Source organism: Bombyx mandarina, chromosome 12 (genome assembly GCF_030267445.1).
Source record: "Bombyx mandarina strain Sakado chromosome 12, ASM3026744v2".
NCBI lineage: Eukaryota > Metazoa > Arthropoda > Insecta > Lepidoptera > Bombycidae > Bombyx > Bombyx mandarina.
In genome coordinates this window covers 6,293,458-6,312,164 of record NC_143219.1, presented here as the reverse complement: position 1 = coordinate 6,312,164, position 18,707 = coordinate 6,293,458, and the positions used below count along the sequence as shown (strand labels likewise).

Below are 18,707 nucleotides of genomic sequence, written 5' to 3'. Positions count from 1 at the left end.
AATGCTAAAACAATTCAATAATTATTGATTACCACCGCTTTAATACATACGTTAGGAATATCAAACTTCAAGAACTCTACCGCATTATTTTCGAAGAAAGATAAATGGTATGACATAATTTTATATTTAGATAATATGAAACTTAATGAAGATAAAATACATAAATTTAATCATGTAAGATGGCTGTCAATATACGGACGTTTTAGCGATTAAAATTAAATTAATGACATATTCACTGAAACATTTTATTTATAAATCATATCAATACAATTTTCCAGACAACAATCGTTCTATCCTTTCTTCGCCTAAAATTAAGAATAAATTAAAACTAACTAATTTAACAGATTTAAATTAACGTAACATTAAAACAACGTGTTTCTCAACCTAGACCAGTTAAATTCGCCATAGGCACGTCATTGTTCATACGGTCCATTTCTAATAGATATTTGCCTCCAAGATATATGGACACCATGATGGCTCCTACCAAAAGTGCTCTGAAAATTAAAAAATATATAGTAGCATATTCAAGAGACTAATTTTATTATGTTTCAAACGAACAAAAGACAAACGACATTCTTTTCATTCGTCACGTCGCATTGATAATTCATTGATAATTCAACCTGTGTCTCAAGAGAAATCTTCACGTTGTGATATCTATGAGCTAATAATAGTACATTTAAAGTCAGGCTGTGAGTTCGTCTACTTACTTTTTGCAAAAGTAAAACTTAATATTGATAGACGCGAGTAACTTCACATGAGGGGCTACTATTATAATCCCACCCAGCTGCTCATGCAGGTGAAAAATATTTCTAATATTGAAAAAAAAAACCTTTTGATTTTGTTGAAGTTCAGTAAAAATATTATGTTAGATTTAATCACTTATTAATGACAATAAACATTAAACAAATTTTAATTCATTACGTATTCTTGAAATTTTTATTTAATTGAATTATTAACAAAGAAAGCAGAACATTTCGAAATAAAAAATATAAAAACTATGCCGATTAGCAGTGATATACTGCTGAAAATCGAGCTGCCTTGCTAAAGGGAATTTACATACAAAATGAAATATTTTTATTTAAATTACTTACAGACCGGCTACTGCCATTGTTTCCAATAATAATTAATTTAACAGGCTGCTTATCAACCACAATCAAACACGGCGAGTTGCTCTTAGCAAATATAATATGTTTTCTTGCACTACTCTTAAATTTGAGATTCAGCGAAACGTGTTTACAAAAAAAAAACACAATATTTTTGTTTGCAGTTATGTAGTAATTAAACAAATTCAGAATATTTCAGATAAATGATACAATAAAATAATAATTCTGACGATACCAGTTCTGTTTATAACAGCACATTTACCCTGTGGTTTCATACTTGTACATAGGTTTTCCAATATAGGGCTTCATTTCATATTCTCGAAACGACAGCGTGAATAGTGTAACATTGACGTAAGAGGAATTATTAAAATTTACCGAATTTCGCGTTCAGCCAACGCTCGAAATTATTACTGACATTAATTACTTCAACATTTAGATTTTTTTTTGGATATGCTATTTTTTCATTTGTTTTAGTTGGTATCTTTTTTTGGAACAGTGGGAAAATTTTGGTGTTCAATTTTTGTTATAGTAGGGAAAAATTTGTTACAAATATTTATTGATAGCACTTATAGCTCGTTAATAGCTGTAATACAAAAAATCTGTAGAACACAGGGGAAAAGGACTTTTTCGGTTTTTGCCTATGTATATTTGCCTATACATCGATTGAACACATTGTGTGCAGTGTAAAAAACACACACATTGTGTGTACTGTATTAAAATTCATCATAGAGGTATTTTTGAGACATAAAAAACAAACCTATTATCCTGAAGAGAGTGTGAAGTTAAAAATAATATTTATTCGTATGCGTTTCGGTAGCAGCTTCTGTTTCGATTTCCATATCAATTTCTGGACGATTCATAAAATATTTTGTCGCAAAATATGTTCCGAAAGCTATTATAGCTGTTACTAGTAAACTGAAAAAAAAAATTAGAAACATTTACCCAATTATTAAGAATTAAGAGGATGCCTGTCCAATCGCATTTTTTTATTTTTTTTTATTGCTTAGATGGATGGACGAGCTCACAGCCCACCTGATGTTAAGTGGTTACTGGAGCCCATGGACATCTAGAACGTAAATGCGCCAATCACCTCGAGATATAAGTTCTAAGGTCTCTCAGTATAGTTACAACGGCTACCCCGCCCTTCGAACCGAAACGCATTACTGCTTCACGGCGGAAATAGGCGGGGTGGTGGTACCTACCCGTGCAGACTCCCAAGAGGTCCTACCACCAGTGATTACGCAAATTATAATTTTGCGGGTCTGATTTTTATTACACGATGTTATTCCTTCACCGTGGAAGTCAATCGTGAACATTTGTTGAGTACGTATTTCATTAGAAAAATTGGTACCCGCCTGCGGGATTCGAACACCGGTGCATCGCTTCATACGAATGCACCGGACGTCTTATCCTTTAGGCAACGACGACTTTAAGTTATATAGCAATGAAACGTTAAACTACTGTAGCTAGGCCGTATATTTGTTACTAACAGAATTAGTTTAATGTGTACTCTTTTATAAAGGCAATTAAGGTACTTGACACAAATTTTTTTTTGTTTTTTTTTTTACTTGTAGGCAGACGAGCATACGGCCCACCTGATGGTGAGTGGTTACCGTCGCCCATGGACTTCAGCAATGCCAGGGGCAGAGCCAAGCCGTTGCCTACCGCAATTTTGGGTTCACTGGTATAAATCCCTTATTATAGCTAGTAGCTAACATTGACAGATGAGCATGTGGCGGGTAGCCATCATACAACGCAAGATAATTGACAGATGCCTGAATCTCGCTTACGACATTTTCAAGATAAAGCGCATATATACAAGTTCCGAACAACAACATTTGGACCGTCGGTCTACCGAGTAATATCACCCGCTCGGTGGAAGATCTTCCTTTCGTCGTTTAATCCTCCCCAAACTGTTGACCCGACGTGATATGAACACGCAACCTTCTGATTCATCATCAGCGCATCAAGAACTTCGGCTACCACAATCCCCGCATTCTCGCAGATAAAATCACGTCGGGGTCACCAGTTTGGGAAATATACGACGGAAGGAAGATCTTCCCTCTGTCGTTATAAGCTTCCCAAAGAGCAAGTAACTCACAGAAGATTGTCGAATGTAAATGTGTAGACATTAGCTCACACTAGTGTCTATGGGTTGTCGGAGTTCATTGAACTACAGTTAGAGTGTTGCCACAAACTAAACGAGGCGGGAAACATTTTTTTTAAACTCGTAGTTACCACATCCAGCCTTAGACTATATATAATAAAGACGCTGATCAAACGGGCCACGTGGTTCAAAAGTCTAGAGTCATTATCTAGTAGATTGACGAGACAATCATGTTTGCTTAAGAGAAGCTTAAGTTGTGCCTAAGAAATAGACAGGATATTGGTAAATACCAACATGCAGGCTCAGAATAAAACCTATCGCTAATAATTAACCAAACTCTTATAAGCAATAACTCAACGATAAATAACTTCGTTCGAGCTAGGTACTTATTTACTAAGAAAAAAATTTACCTGCTAAAGGATTTGAATATGGAGATTTATATTACTCGAAACGAGTTCCCCGGACGACTTTGGGTTTTTTTTTTTTTTTATTGCCTTTGTAGGCAGACGGGCATACGGCCCACCTGATGGTGAGTGGTTACCGTCGCCCATGGACTTCAGCAATGCCAGGGGCAGAGCCAAGCCGCTGCCTACCGCTTAGGCTTCATACAAACGTTAAGCTAAACAACGTGATTAATACACAACGTGACAATGGAACGACTCAATGCTAGCTATTCCTCTCTCATGTTACGGAGCATAAAATCATTTGAATACCATAATTTTTCGATACAATTAAAATGTTTTGTACTTACAATCCGAACGCCATATCTCTATTATTGTAATGAATATGAATTTATGAGACACTTTCGTATCACACGGCGTATTCGTGACATGTCGTGGGAAACAGACGATACAATAGGTGGTTAGTGAGTAAATTTTTTTTAAGCCTGGTCTACATGGTTAGTAAATCCCAGCCATGCGTTGCTGTGACTATCGACTGAATATGAAAAGGCGACGATTGTCTTTAGTGCGAGTATTTTAACGTTCTCGATAGCGTAAAAGTTAACTCAAATTTGTATGTAGTTTTTTTTTATTTATTGCTTAAAGGGTGGATGATCTCACAGCCCACCTGGTGTTAAGTGGTTACTGGAGCCCATAAACATCTACGACGTAAATGCACCACCCACCTTGAGATATAAGTTCTAAGGTCTCAGTATAGTTACAACGGCTACCCCACTGTTCGACTTTCCGAGGGATGATTATGAAAATAAACTTGGATTAGAAAAACTTGTATATTCAATAAAAAATCATTAATCTAGGATACAGTGTCACTTATGACAAGGGTATCATGACAACGGATTTTCGTATTACAGCGCTCTCTAGTGACGGTTTTAGGAGTTGGAAAAAACAGGGTGAACATTCCGCCCACCATGAACTACAAAAGTTCATAGCCAACAATGAGGCCATCAAATTTTACATGTACAATTAACATCTCCATGAAACCGTAACATCTTAACCTAATAGTAATCAATAAAGAACTGCTCAACATGAACTAAATATAAACTTACACATTAAAGAAGCCATAATAACGACAAAGTTCAGTCAAGGGTTGCTTTTAAACAGTTCGTACTTACTTACAACTAAACAATAACAAAATACTTAATAGCTGATGCATCCAAAGATACATTTAAGTTACATACATTGCATGAAATATCTACAGTTATTCAGGTAAGTAATGTTAAAAAGCGATAGGCAAAATGCAAAGTTTGGAGACTGGTCTTACAATTTTAGATTTCTTACATTTGATAGTACCCTTGTGACATTATCTGGAAGTCAGTATGCTCTGGTACGACCTTGACCATTCGATACATCTTAACTATGTCCGCTGCGAAACATATAGGATAAGTACGCCATTTCATAATTATGTGTCGTAACTCTGGTTGAAGCCTTGAACCTACCAATAAATCATTGTTCAATGACTTGCCGCTGGTACCCTTACACGAAGCGTCGAAAACAACGCCGACCTTCGTTGTACTTTTGTCCTCGCGAACAACCAACTGCATGATGAGGTAGATAAACGCATCCTGGCTTAGCAGCTTCTTGTTTGTCATTAATTACTTCTATATGATTCATAGCCAGGTGGCTACATTTATTACCTTGGATTATTCTTGCTTCAAGAATGGATTATTTTCAAGTTTCTTCTTGAGCAAGTGGATTGTTGTCGCGAAAAGGAAGACCTACAACATAACGACCCAAACTGTCCCTAGTTGTAGTGGATTCAAAGTATCTTTCACAGGATTCTTCTTCCTAGGATAAAAGTGGATGATGCTAGTCAGTTTCAATCTCCCAGAACTGACGCAGCAAATCATTGATTGAGTTGTCATGGGTATGTGCGCTAATAATGCAAGGAGTATCCCCACTAACCTAAACTCGTCCCGACAGAATCCATCCCAGCTGTGTATTTTGAGCTGTCAAAGTTCCAGGTGGATTTCTCAATATGCCTTCTGACAAAACCTGACTATACACATCAGCGCCTAGTAGAAGATTTATATTGCTTGGTGTACCATATCCTGGATCAGCCATCTGCAATTGCAACAATACCGGCCAATCCCTTGTTGGATACATTAACTAATGCGGTAGCTAACATTACTTGACTACTTGATCTCATTTCACTTGTAGAAAAATGGCTGACAACACGCTCCACGTGATCCGCCGCCTGCGGTTCTTGTGCTGGCTCCCGCTATTCATTAGTGGGCTGACTAGGGCCCGCCAGGGCCGGATTGTAAGTGCCGCCTTCCTGGTGCAGCAGCGAGTGATGACGTCGGCCACAGCACCGACAAGCCGTGCGTCGTTTGCACTGTATTACCGAATGGTTAGCTCCGAAGCAATTGAAACACAGTTTTCTCTTCTGGATGAACTCCCGGCGATTCTCGATGGCTTCTTGTACAAATTTCTTGCATTGATAAAGCAAGTGATCTTCCGAACAGAATGGGCAGGATACAGACGTCGTCACGCTGAACACCTTCGGTTTATCCACTGCATCTTTGCCTCTAGACTCTCTTCTTTGGTTTGGTTCTAAAAACTCGAGTGCTCGATATCTTGATTCCAGGAATGATTGGAACTCGCTTAGTGTAGGCAATCGATCAGCCTGTTCGCTTAGTTTTTGTTTCCATTGTTTCTGGGATTCATTATCCAATTTTATTGTGATGAGATATATAATCAAGATGTCCCATGTCGATACAGGTATACCAAGGTTAGATAAAGCCTGCAAGCAATCATTTGTCGTATCGAATATTTGTTTGACACCGTTGGATGACTCTGAAGATAAAGCCCTTTTGCCCAACCAGCCTGGCCAGAATGCAGTTCGCGATGTAACGTTTGTTATTGTACCTTTTCTTTAATAGCTATAATCGTTACTTTCGCATCCCAATATAACATTCTGGTGATTTTCTTCAAACTTTAACCAATGTTGTTCCGATAATTGCAATCTCGTTTCGATATATTCCCTTGTTATTCTAGACGTAGGTGACTTTTTGAAATTAACCTGTGCTTTAAATATCTTATTTTGAACATCGGTTTGTAATTTAATATAACTTTTCGGGCCCATTCTTCACATTCACTAGTACTTAGCAACGAAATAGTTTCGTGTTAATTACGGTTTGTAACGTTCTTTTGCACTTAAAATTGTTGTTTATCATTAGTTGTTTTCTTATCCGGCTCGAAGGACCATGTTCGACTTTCCGAGGGATGATTATGAAAATAAACTTGGATTAGAAAAACTTGTATATTCAATAAAAAATCATTAATCTAGGATACAGTGTCACTTATGACAAGGGTATCATGACAACGGATTTTCGTATTACAGCGCTCTCTAGTGACGGTTTTAGGAGTTGGAAAAAACAGGGTGAACACCCACCCTTCAAACCGAAACGCATTACTGCTTCACGGCAGAAATAGGTGGGGTGGTAGTACCTACTCGTGCGGACAAGAGCTCCTACCACCAGTAAAGCAGTGGAAGTGGAACAGCGCCCCTAGCGGCAAACGTAAGCAAACGCTCCAACTGCATACAAATGCATACAAATTTGAGTTAACTTTTACGATATCGAGAACGTTAAAAAACTCGAACTAAGCACAGATGTTACGTTTTTTGTCGCAGATGGATAGAGAACTCACGATGTACTTAGCCCTGAGAAGTCAGCAGTGCCCGTGTGATAAGTGAAAGTCGACATAATAATATATCTTGAGACGTGAAATCGAAGACGCATCACGGATCGTGACATACTATAAATTCAATTATACGCGTGTTTGTAATAAAATAAGAAGTTTATATAGCACTATATTATCCTTTTAAATGTCATTATTTCTCCGCCATTGATAGGTAGTGTGGACCATTGCGAATTCTTAACACGCTATCAACTTTTTGATATGTTTTGGAATTTACAATCTTCACATATTATTTCAAAATATTCTATAGCAGTTCACCTTTTAATACTATAACTATTACTATTATGTTACCTCTAAACGATACGTGTGATTGTAAACGATGTTAAGAAATAAAATAAAATATAAATATAAACATTTGTAATAAATACACAAGCCTATTTCATATAATATTACAACATACTAAATCAACACATCTAAAAACATTTTTATATTATATATTTAGTAAAAATATATATTTATGCAATTAATAATAAAAAAGACGCGATTATGTGCACCATCTTAATGAGCGGAAACAATCAATATTTATAAAACACTGCTGCTGTAATAAGCCTGATTTTCAAATCCTCGTAATAAGCGACATACGCGTAATGTTTAGTATCATATTCTTTTTAATTAGTATAGATGACAGATGCAGACAATTTTACGGCTCAGCGTAGAGCAGTTACTAGAGCCCATGGAAACTTCAACTTGTATGCCATCGCTCAATTTGAATCATGAGGTCGATTTCTCAATTTTATCGTATAAGTAAAAATGTTACCCTACTTTAGAAACCGTTAGCACGTTCATTGCATTGCCTCGTGTCAAAATAGACAAGGCCATTATACCAACGTGACTTGTAACAAGCCCATCACAAGTTCCTAGGATAGTAGACAGACTACCTAGACTACCTAGACCTAGACTACCTAGACCTAGATTAATAGACAGAGTAAGTAGCCGTAGTGAGTCAGGAAAAGCGTTTTAGTCACTCTGTTCTCTTGCAAGTTCTTTGGTGTGAATTTAGATTTTACTAGATCATCTTGACAGCTTAACATTTCGTATTCTCGTTGTTTTTTTAAATAACCAATATTTAAATGCATGTAGGTTTTTAATTTTCTTTTAATTTCATTCTTAAATTAATAACATATTTACAGTTATCTTAAATTCTACAGTACTACGCTATAACAGCCCGGGTGGTAGCGTTGAGGACATCGTTGTCGGCATCATAGTTGTTGAAGAAAAATTGTTGTCAGGACTACTCATTAAATATTTCGTAGTCCAATAAGCTCCAAACGCTAAAATACCCGTGATAAGTAGACTGAAATGAAAAGAAGATGTTAATTGTAGTTTAGAAAAAATAATAATAAGCACTTTAATAACATGTCCGAACTAATCAGTTCTTCAGAAGGGTCTTCAGCTAAAATATTGTCAAATTATTTGATGTGTATGCGTGTGCAATTTTTCGAGCTAATCGAACTTCTTGGAATTTATTAAAATAAAACTGAAGCAAAAACAACGCGGCTCATCCACCCTTAAAACTAAGTCGATTTTTGTAATAAACATGACCGCATCCTATATTTAATTATTATTTAATTCAAAGCAGATTAGTAAACTGAAATGGCAATCGCAGAACCGGTAACCGTTTAAGTATACGCGTTTTTGAGTGGAAGCCGCAAATTGGCAAACGTAGTGCAAGTCGCACTTAGGCTCGGTGGAGAGACGATCTATGCAGGGCAGTTGGTAAGAGCTGGATGATAGAAGCCGAGAATTATGCTTAGTGGCATGCAATTGGAGAGGTATATATCCGGCGGTGAACTACTATAGGCTAATGATGATGATGAAATAATCGGGAACAAATTGCACACAGTCATCTAACTCCAAACTAAGATTTTCTATACAGTAGGCACGTAATTGTCAATTTTAAACAGTAGAGTTATCAAGTACGTAGAAACCCGTTTGCATATGTATAATTAATTAAGCACGTGCCTGGGATTTAGAGCAAACAAACCTGTTCGTCAAACAAATATTTGACCGAAACGGGAATCAAACCAATGACACTCGGCTCAACGTACTCTGTGGCACTGCGCTTCTTGGTCACATTGAATACTTAGTAACCATTTTTGGTATATGAACATACTTAAATCGAGACCAAGGTCCTACTTTTTATGGTACGATGCAATAATGCCTCCTGTTCTAAATAATACAAGGGCTATTATTCCAATACAATTTAAGCCTAATATTTCACGCTATGAGGCCTATCGACACCAATAACCACACAGCTATAATGGGTCGTGAGTTGATCTGCCCATCTAAAGCAACAAAAAACCTGTAAATTCAAACCAATCCCACTACTGCACCATGAGCGTGCCAGCCAATTCAAATTAGAGTTATTTATTTGAAAAAAAATAATGTAATACTCACAATCCTAACGCCATTTTACTTCCATATGCTACGTGCGTCTTTCTTGTAGTAGCAGTAATCAAAAAGGCTTAACTTTAATGAAGATAACAATATTTATACTTGAGTGCATACGTGTTTTAAATTTGCATAAGTCTCTGTTCCACTGCACTGAAAACAGCTTTGAAAGATTTCATTACAAATATCTTTCATATTCAGAGTTTGTTTTACAAATCACAGCAGCTTTTTTCTAATGCTTGGACATCGAATCTGTTTCGGTAACAGAGAGTAAGATCTGATCTGATATGATCTGGCACTCTCCCTCTCTCTTTGCGTCGGTTTCCTCATTACTGAGGGTCGTGGTCATGGCCTTGAAACAGTTTAAATGTTTCTCTGTCCATGACTCTCTTGGGATGTAATTGTGGTGGGTTCCCACGTCCTTCCACATCAGTATTTCGAAGGGATTTAGTCTTTCACGGCAAACTGGTCCCGCTCCGGGTCTCTGGTTGTATCCGGGGGCTGGGTTATTTCCTGCCGCCCACTGCTCGGCGTTGACGTTTTACGGTAGGAATGTTCAGCTCTATTCAACCCTCCTCTTTTCTCACATGATTCTCACATGATCTGGCACATCATACTTTTATCTCTCTCTAGAGCTCTTAAGCCAATATGATGTTTTCCAAACAGCCTTGTGGTATCCACAAATTTTACTTCGTTACTTTAAGTTTTGAATTAAAAGGTCGCCGTACACTTCTTTTGGTTTATTGTGAACTAGCCTTTGAACTTAGGCTGTACCCAGAGCCTATTAACATCACAACGTGAATGCTGCCAACGACTTTAAGAAACGAGTTTGAATTATAATGATAATGTAAATGATATAAATTGTATTGTTCAACGACCTACTCAGCCTTCAAACCGGAACGCATGACTACCACGCGGCAGAAATAGACTGAATGATTAGGCGGACTTACAATATGTTCTACCATGAGCAAAACAATCTTCATCATCATCATCATCATCAGCCTTTATCTGCCCACTGCTGGACATAGGCCTTCCTCAATGCCTTCTACATAATGCGGTCCTCCGCCTTCCACATCCAACGACTTCCTAAGCCGTCGGTCCACCTGGTTGGAGGACGCCCCACGCTCCTGGTCCATTCGAGGACTCTCCCCCCCCCCACCTGGCGTCGATGGCTCGACAGATGTGACCGACCCAATGTGAATCAATCTTCGGCTCTTTTGAATACACTGGTTAATTAAGTAATTTGTTTGGTCTAGTAATCCAGGTGTGACTCTCTGTCAGTGTATTTTTTTTATCTTAACACATTTCGCATTTAGAAATATTCTTATATCCTATGTATGTATGATGTATGTATACATAACATATGAGGAATCCTGACTTGAGGCATTTAATTATGAAAGGCTTAACTTTTATATTATAGTAAAAAAAAATTGTTACGCCTTCATTGTGAAACTTCTTTACTTTATTATAATACATTATTTGGTAATGTATAAACACCAATCGAAGTTGTAAAACAACGATGGACGAACATGATCAATGTTGAAAATTTGTGCAAAATCATATAAATACACATACATACCGTTTCATACACTTCATATATTTTTTTTTTATTGCTTAGATGGATGGACGAGCTCACAGCCCACCTGGTGTTAAACAGTCACTGGAGCCCATAGATATCTACAACGTAAATACGCCACCCACCTTAAGATATAAGTTCTAAGGTCTCCGTATAGTTAAAACGGCTGCCCCAACCTTTCAAATCGAAACGCATTACTGCTTCACGGCAGAAATAGGCGGGGTGGTGGTACCTACCCGTGCAGACTCACAAGAGGCACCAGTGACAAATATTATACCTCATCAAGTAGGTTTCCGAACTTTTATCCACTTTAAATATATTTTTATGAATACGTACAAATAGCAGTACAACTCAATGTTCAGGCACTCAGCGGCCCCAGCCTAAGATTTTATTATAGGTCAGTAATGACCTTCAGTTATTTTAATAGCCCGATTTCTGATAGAAACACATTGATTTCGACCGGGAAACGACTCGACAGTACGTATTACGTCATCATTTTTGCCACGTACCCTCTGGCTTTAATATAAAGCCTTCACCATAAATAAGCCTTGACAGTGTTCCCGGAGCACTATGATATGTACTTCACCAAATTAGCCTTGAAAACAGTCTTCAGCAAAAGGTAGTGAGTGGTCTTGGTCGTGTCCTTGACCTTGCTAAATTACATGAGCGACGCTAACCATTTACAACCTGGTGGCCCATTTGGCCAATTATGGAAATAAGAAACAGGTCTAGACCCAGCGTTACAGCAGTTAAATCTACAGACAAATAAGCAGATCTCACATAATGAGTAAAATTCATTGTGTACAGTTCAAGGGTTTTGGATTAGCGACAGATATTTTAAAATCTTGTACTGGAGAAAGACTTAAGGAATGAGTAATTACTAGTTGATAACAGTTGCAACAAAAATATTTGCAATGGAACGCGATAATTGCGTCAATTTAAACAAGGGAAATAACTAGAAAACTGAGCTGGAAAACTGTTTTGTATTAGATTAGAATAAACGTAAATATATCAGTTTTATTTACATTTTCCAAACTTTATGACTGGAAAGTGAATTTTTAAATATCAATTTTATTAATGTCAATTACGAGTATACTAGAGGTCCCGCAGTAGTCGAAATTCGACTGTAATTAATTGGAATTGTAAGTTTTTACACTGTTATGATTGTATTTTATACTTCTATAATCACAAACTTCACCAAGGCTACACTATAAAAAAATATTGATAAAGACAAACAATATTTAATCTATCCTTAATTTGACCACAGACGTCAAGAACAAAAGTTTGACAATAAAAAGTATGCATGCGTGTGTGCGTCAAATACATGGTATGTAGTGTGTGTAATGTTTTCTTTATTGATTTAATGTATCTTTTACGCATTATTTTAAAAAAATATTAGCATTGTGCACTTCTTCTCTATATTCTGTATAAGTGTGGAATATTTCATACTCCTCCGTCCACGCAATTTTCGTAAAAAGGGATACAATGTTTTTGCTTCACGTATTAATATATAGATATCATAAGAGCTTACTGTTAATTATAAGCACAAGTATTTTTGTTCTTCATTTCGTAGTGACTCTATAGTATGGTAAACGAAATCGAGGGATAAATGAATGAATGATCGTCCTTTAGTTCAGTTGCAGATGTTCAGATGGGACAAACAGGATGTCGTTCTGGAAATGATATTCAATGGGCCTGGAATGTATTGACCCTAGGGAACATTATTGCAGTATTTTTCGTTGAAAGTTTTGCATTTTGCCAAATTCCCAGTTTGAAGGGTAAGATAGACATAATACAAATTAGACTTCGTACTCATGAACTCAAAGTATACTCAAGGCATTCACGTCTACAGACTCTCCGGTACACATAGTATTATGAGTGGCCGAATTTCGCATATGAGACAAATATTTGTGTATTGTTGTTTTATATTAAAAATATTTATTTATTTTCATAAACAGATATTTTTATTTTAAGATTAGATTAAACTCCAACAGGGAATCAAAGTTGGAACCGTGGTGTATATAGCAGTAAAGCAGTCAGAGATACCAATTACCAGACCAGCCACGCGATCAAAGATAGGCAGCAGGTATAAAATTGTTTGTGGTGGTGTTTAAATTTGAAATATTTATAGCATTGTTTCCTAGCAGCCTTAAAAGTAAGACAAATAAATTTGTTCTTCTTTAATCCATAAAAATCACAATTAAAAATTCGGAAAACGTAAATAACGCTGCTATCAACACAATAATGCCAATCACGATATTAGCTTTGTCTTTCTCTTTAATAATGAATTTCGGAGGAACTGGTGGTTCTTGTTGGAGGGCTCTTCTTTGTCGTCTTTGTATAATCTTGTACTCGCCAACAATCTTACAAAAACACAGAAAATGTATTACTTTCGAATTACGCCTCTGCATTTTCATCAAAAATACTATGTTCAATTTGCTTTGCTACAAACGTGAAAAATTTTCGAAAAAAAATTGAGGTGCTCAAACTAACATTATTTAAACTCTACGTAAACAAATACTTCTTAATAAAAAAGTTCGTGTAAACAACTATAGCCTAAATCTTAAATTTTATCTCAGTTCCAAACTAACCAGAACCGCGCCGGTTCCACTCAAAAGAATAGCTCCGGAAATCAAAAAGTAGCCGTGTACAAAATTATCCAAGTTATCTTCGACAACTTTAGAAATAATCAATCCCAGAGGTATTACTATTTGGCTCCATATCGTTCCGCCTATCAAAACTTGTTGGTCTTTGTAAATCGGTCTTGGATCAACTCCTGAACAAGCCCAAAGCCCACCTGCAGCAATCACCAGGCCTAAGCTAAATGATTTCAGAATTATTGGCACGACATGTTTAGTCATTTGTTTTGACATCTGTCATCTATATCTTACGCGTCATATCTTTCCGTTCAGAAGTATTATAAGTATCAACTTACATAAATATAATAAATACATAAAACATGCTATCTTAAAAATAAATCTTAAGGTGTTAATTGACAAAATAAATTGTATCAATCGAGACTTTAGTCAAAGTGTGCAATAGCATTCGAATTGTAGTTTCTGAGGCCTTCAGAGCTCACTTAAACACAGATGGACCGTAAGCTTCTGACTATTTTATTTATGTATTTTTTTTCAAATTTCTACAAAGGAGAAGACCTAAGCAGTTACAGCCTATCACGATTAAATAAATTTAACTTGCACAAATAATTCACGCGTATGAAATGTTTTGACGAAATTATGGTAGCTTTTATTGTTATTAGACTGTATCAGAGCGATTACCATGATTGGTCTTTTAATAATAACAATCAAATTACAAATTGTTCCAAAATAGGAGGATGGGGGAAATCAACGATGGGTGAATTTGACTCAGTAAGGAGGATGGAGTTAATAAGTACAAATACTAACTAGCTCTATGGTGAGGAGTCATCAGACAAGCACTGCAATATAAACAATATAAAACACTGTATCCCGCTTTTCACCTATGTCAAAATCTGAACTGCAGCGTAAAGTGATTTATATCAGCTCGTTCTTAGAGAAAATAATTCACCAGCATTAGGGACTATATTATAGAATATTAGCAGTAAAATTGAAAACAGCATTTTATGTTATTGCTCCAAATCTAGAAGGTCTTGTTGTAATGTATCAATACTTTTACAGCGGGCCAAGCTACGTAAATAAGCGACAGCTGTTACCGTTAAAAAAGCGTAGTAAATTCCACTAACTACACCTTTTCCCCGTTCCCAGTCTGAGCATTAATAGGGCGCTTCAAGTTCTTGTCCGATTTTTTGTCTATTATGCAGCCACAGCTCCAATCCCAACATGTCTACAATAAAACCTATACCCGAATCCGTTTGTTTAGCATTTTTTTGAAAAAAGTATTCCGATTTTCTTATCTATAACTTCAAATGAAATAAACCATTTGAATTATACTCTGTTGCGACTCTATCGTAACGTTACGATGGATGGCTGATAAATAAATGTCATCGTTCTTCTAAAGAGAGCCTTATAACAGTTTGGTTCTTCTAAAAAAATCCCATAATTTGCCTTAAATAAATCAATTGAACTATTGGTCGGCACATGCCGCGTCTCCTCAGCGTTCTGCGATCTTTAATGTTGTTTTTCAATAATTTTACATTTACAATTTATTTCATTTATACATTTTCGTCAAAATGTTAAAAGTGTATCTTGTATTAATTTCTCTTTCAATTTACATTATTCATGCGAAGGAAGGAAATAGCTACGTAAGACATTTTTTTTTATATTAGTAAATTTAATTAGACGAGCATCAGAAAGGCTAATTATTCAATTTTAAGAAATAGTAGGAAAAATATTATGAGGCTGCACGGATCGATCACATCTTTGCCTATTTCTACCGCGAAGCAGTCTTTGTAACAGCTTAAAATATATAGGCATGAAGTACTTCTCGTATGTACTTTCAATAGCATATCAGACATTCAAATCATCGAATTGAAAATCAATGTTTGAGACTATTTGTTAGTTATTTGAAAAGGTGAGATACATGCCATTTCATTACCTAATGAAAAATAATCTAAATTTTTTGAAAATAAACCTACTTACTTTATTTAATATGCTATTATTATTAATATAGTACCTTCTAAAAAATTGATGGTCTTCGTATCTTTGTTTTCAGGGTTCATTTAAGATAGCTCTAAGAAATTTGGAAATTTGTAAGGGACCGAAGAACAAAGACTGCACTTTGATCTCAGTAAAAATTGATGACAACAGTATATATTACAACATCACTATTCTCGAAAATGTTTCCCCTACAAAAGTATGGAGCTTTAAGCAACAATAATTAGAGACTCTTACATTATTTATTATCTTTTCTGTCATTTTATTCCTTGAATTTATTCGTTAAAAATTAGAAAAATGTAGATGTCACTCACTTGTCTACTACAATCTTCCGTGCTGCTGACTTGATCGTTTATCACTACGATCAGAATAATATAATCATGCGAGGATTTACAAAGGACATCACGCAGCACATCCATTCATCAACCGATGCCTCCGACAAATACTTAGGGATTTCTCATGAACTCAAATGGGTGCTTTTGGTAACTTTTTCATTAGATATGATACGTATCTTCATCGTCAACCTTGATATACAAGGTTGAAGTCTTAATTGTTTCATCATTAGCAGTCTATAAAGTTCCACTGCTGGACATAGGCCTTTTGAATTGCACGCTATTGCGCATGATCTCGGTTTCTCTAATCCTGCTCTTGCCAGCCAACAATTTAATTGCTTTACAACGTCTAATTACTTCGAAATATCCGAAAAAATGATAATAATTCTCTTACCAAAATAAAGTCTCAATTATGCGTCGTAAATTGACGTAAATTGGAGGAAAAATGCATATAGCGATCTTGTAAGCTTGACATCAGCTTCGGTGAGTAGCCCAATATACAAAAACATACAAAGCAAATTATATTTTTTGTTTTGCAGGGGAAAATAGTGGCCGCGTCGAACGGCAAAGAAGTTATGAGGCTGCAAATGAACAAACCATGTGATCATCTATTCATTAGGCCTATCCTGAAAACAAAACTGAATGCAACCTCACAATGCGTTATTTTGAAAGTAAACTAAATTGTTTTTGTTTTATTTTTCTCGATAACTATTGGTCCCAATTTGTGTCATTTGAAGTAATAAAAAGCAAATTTATGGAATTAAACTGTAGATATTTTAAATTGTATTTCCGTGTCAGGGTACAAATAATTGTGAATACATAAAATTCCAGGGTCAATACACGTTCAAATTAGATTACGAAGACTTATTCGACAGCTATTATGCCGGGTCTTTTGTTTATGGAAATTGGACGTTCAAGGCGACTATCTACGGAAATAACTGTAACTTCGTGTGTTCCATTTGCAACATAGAATTTATGCCAAAAGATAAGAAACAATAAATGATTTTTATCTGCTTTAATTTTTTACTTACTTTACGGTGTGGGAGAGACCTCTTGTGAGTCTGCGCGGGTAGATACCACCACCCTGCCTATTTCTGCCGTGAATTGAAATACGTTTCGGCTTGAGGCAGCCGTTGTAACTATACTTGAGACCTTAGAACTTATATCTCAAGGTGGGTGGCGCATTTACGTTGTAGATGTCTATGGGCTCCAGTAACCACTTAACACCAGGTGGGCTGTGAGCTCGTCCACCCATCCTAGCAATTAAAAAAAATTATATCTTACCTACTTATTTCCATCACTTGTTCCACTCTACAAAGCGAAACGCATAATTATAATGAAATTGAAGCAGACAGGATAGTGGTAAATAACTGAGTAAATAACTAACTAATACTGCCCCAAGAAGGATATTTGATTAGTCCCAAAACCAAACTATGTCATGTTTTGTCGCAAGCTCGTCGACTAAATTGTACAATTTTTTTAGAGTATTGCGAAATAAAAAATAATAAATACTTACTAAAACTAATAAAAAAAGAATAATAACAATATTAAAACTGTGTAGTTAAAGTTGTGCGGCTACATCTAAAAAAAGAAAAAATAAGCCACAGATTGGAGTTTTGGTATTTTTTTATGGTTTCGAGATTAAGATCGCCCCGACGACCACCACGTTGACTACCTACCACGCCGTCTCGACGTCCAACCTAAAACCATATTAATTATTTGTCGAGAGAAGACAACAAGAAAGATATGATTCGAGGGAATGTGACATAATTTTTTTTTTTTTATTGCTAGATGGTTGGACGAGCTCACAGCCCACCTGGTGTTAAGGGGTTACTGGAGCCCATAGACATCTACGTCGTAAATGCGCCACCCACCTTGAGATCCCCGGGACACCAGTGCGTCCAGGATATCCTTACTGTGTTGTGTGCTGTGCAGGAAGTGATCCCACGCGAGTGTGTTGTGATCTAGCGGTGCTGCTTCGGGTTGGAGACATTCCGAGCAGCGTAACGCAGGACCCGGGAACAGGTGAGTTGATTGACACTATTCTATTCTTAACATTGGTTAATAGCGGGTAGGTGTCGATCAGCCTGTGAAAGCTGCGAAGCCGTTTTATTTGGTAATAAAACTGGTTTTCGTGAGCGCCATCGAGTCTGGCCGCCCGTGTCTGTTCCCAGTCCTCCCCTACCCTTCGGGGTTAGGAGAGGCTGTTTCTAACACCCGAAGGCCAATCCTGTTGCAGGTCGGCGGTGTCGGCGCCCTTACAGGTAGGTCTTAGGCTTAAGTATCTAATGTAAGTTGTGTATAATTGATTCCATTTAGATTTCATTTCATCTTGGTTGTAAAATTCAATTCCTTTTATTCCCTTTCTAATTATTTTCATTATGTTCATAGTTAAATTTCAAGTTTTAATTTAAGTAGTAGTGTCGTCTCGCTCTTAGCGAAT

At 36.5% G+C, this 18,707-nt stretch overlaps 2 protein-coding genes and 2 long non-coding RNA genes across 4 annotated transcripts; 1 reads left to right on the top strand and 3 right to left on the bottom strand.

Moving 5' to 3' along the window:
* Positions 1-243: 243 nt before the first annotated feature.
* On the bottom strand, positions 244-4,050 carry LOC114250801 (uncharacterized). Its single transcript, XR_003625063.2, has 3 exons — positions 3,962-4,050; positions 1,861-2,018; positions 244-494 (listed from the first exon to the last, which is right to left on the bottom strand). It is a non-coding gene; the product is annotated as an uncharacterized LOC114250801 (long non-coding RNA).
* Positions 4,051-8,438: 4,388 nt separating this feature from the next.
* LOC149501769 (uncharacterized) lies at positions 8,439-9,891 on the bottom strand. The gene is made up of 2 exons (XR_016323988.1): positions 9,771-9,891; positions 8,439-8,667 (listed from the first exon to the last, which is right to left on the bottom strand). It is a non-coding gene; the product is annotated as an uncharacterized LOC149501769 (long non-coding RNA).
* Positions 9,892-12,910: 3,019 nt separating this feature from the next.
* On the top strand, positions 12,911-17,263 carry LOC149501768 (uncharacterized). The gene is made up of 5 exons (XM_089731782.1): positions 12,911-13,118; positions 13,335-13,426; positions 15,991-16,131; positions 16,804-16,935; positions 17,096-17,263. The coding sequence occupies exons 1-5, from the start codon at positions 12,992-12,994 to the stop codon at positions 17,261-17,263; spliced, it is 660 nt and encodes a 219-aa protein (XP_089587908.1). The 5' UTR covers positions 12,911-12,991.
* On the bottom strand, positions 13,521-14,201 carry LOC114250800 (uncharacterized). Its single transcript, XM_028184826.2, has 2 exons — positions 13,932-14,201; positions 13,521-13,703 (listed from the first exon to the last, which is right to left on the bottom strand). The coding sequence occupies exons 1-2, from the start codon at positions 14,199-14,201 to the stop codon at positions 13,521-13,523; spliced, it is 453 nt and encodes a 150-aa protein (XP_028040627.2).
* Positions 17,264-18,707: the final 1,444 nt, after the last annotated feature.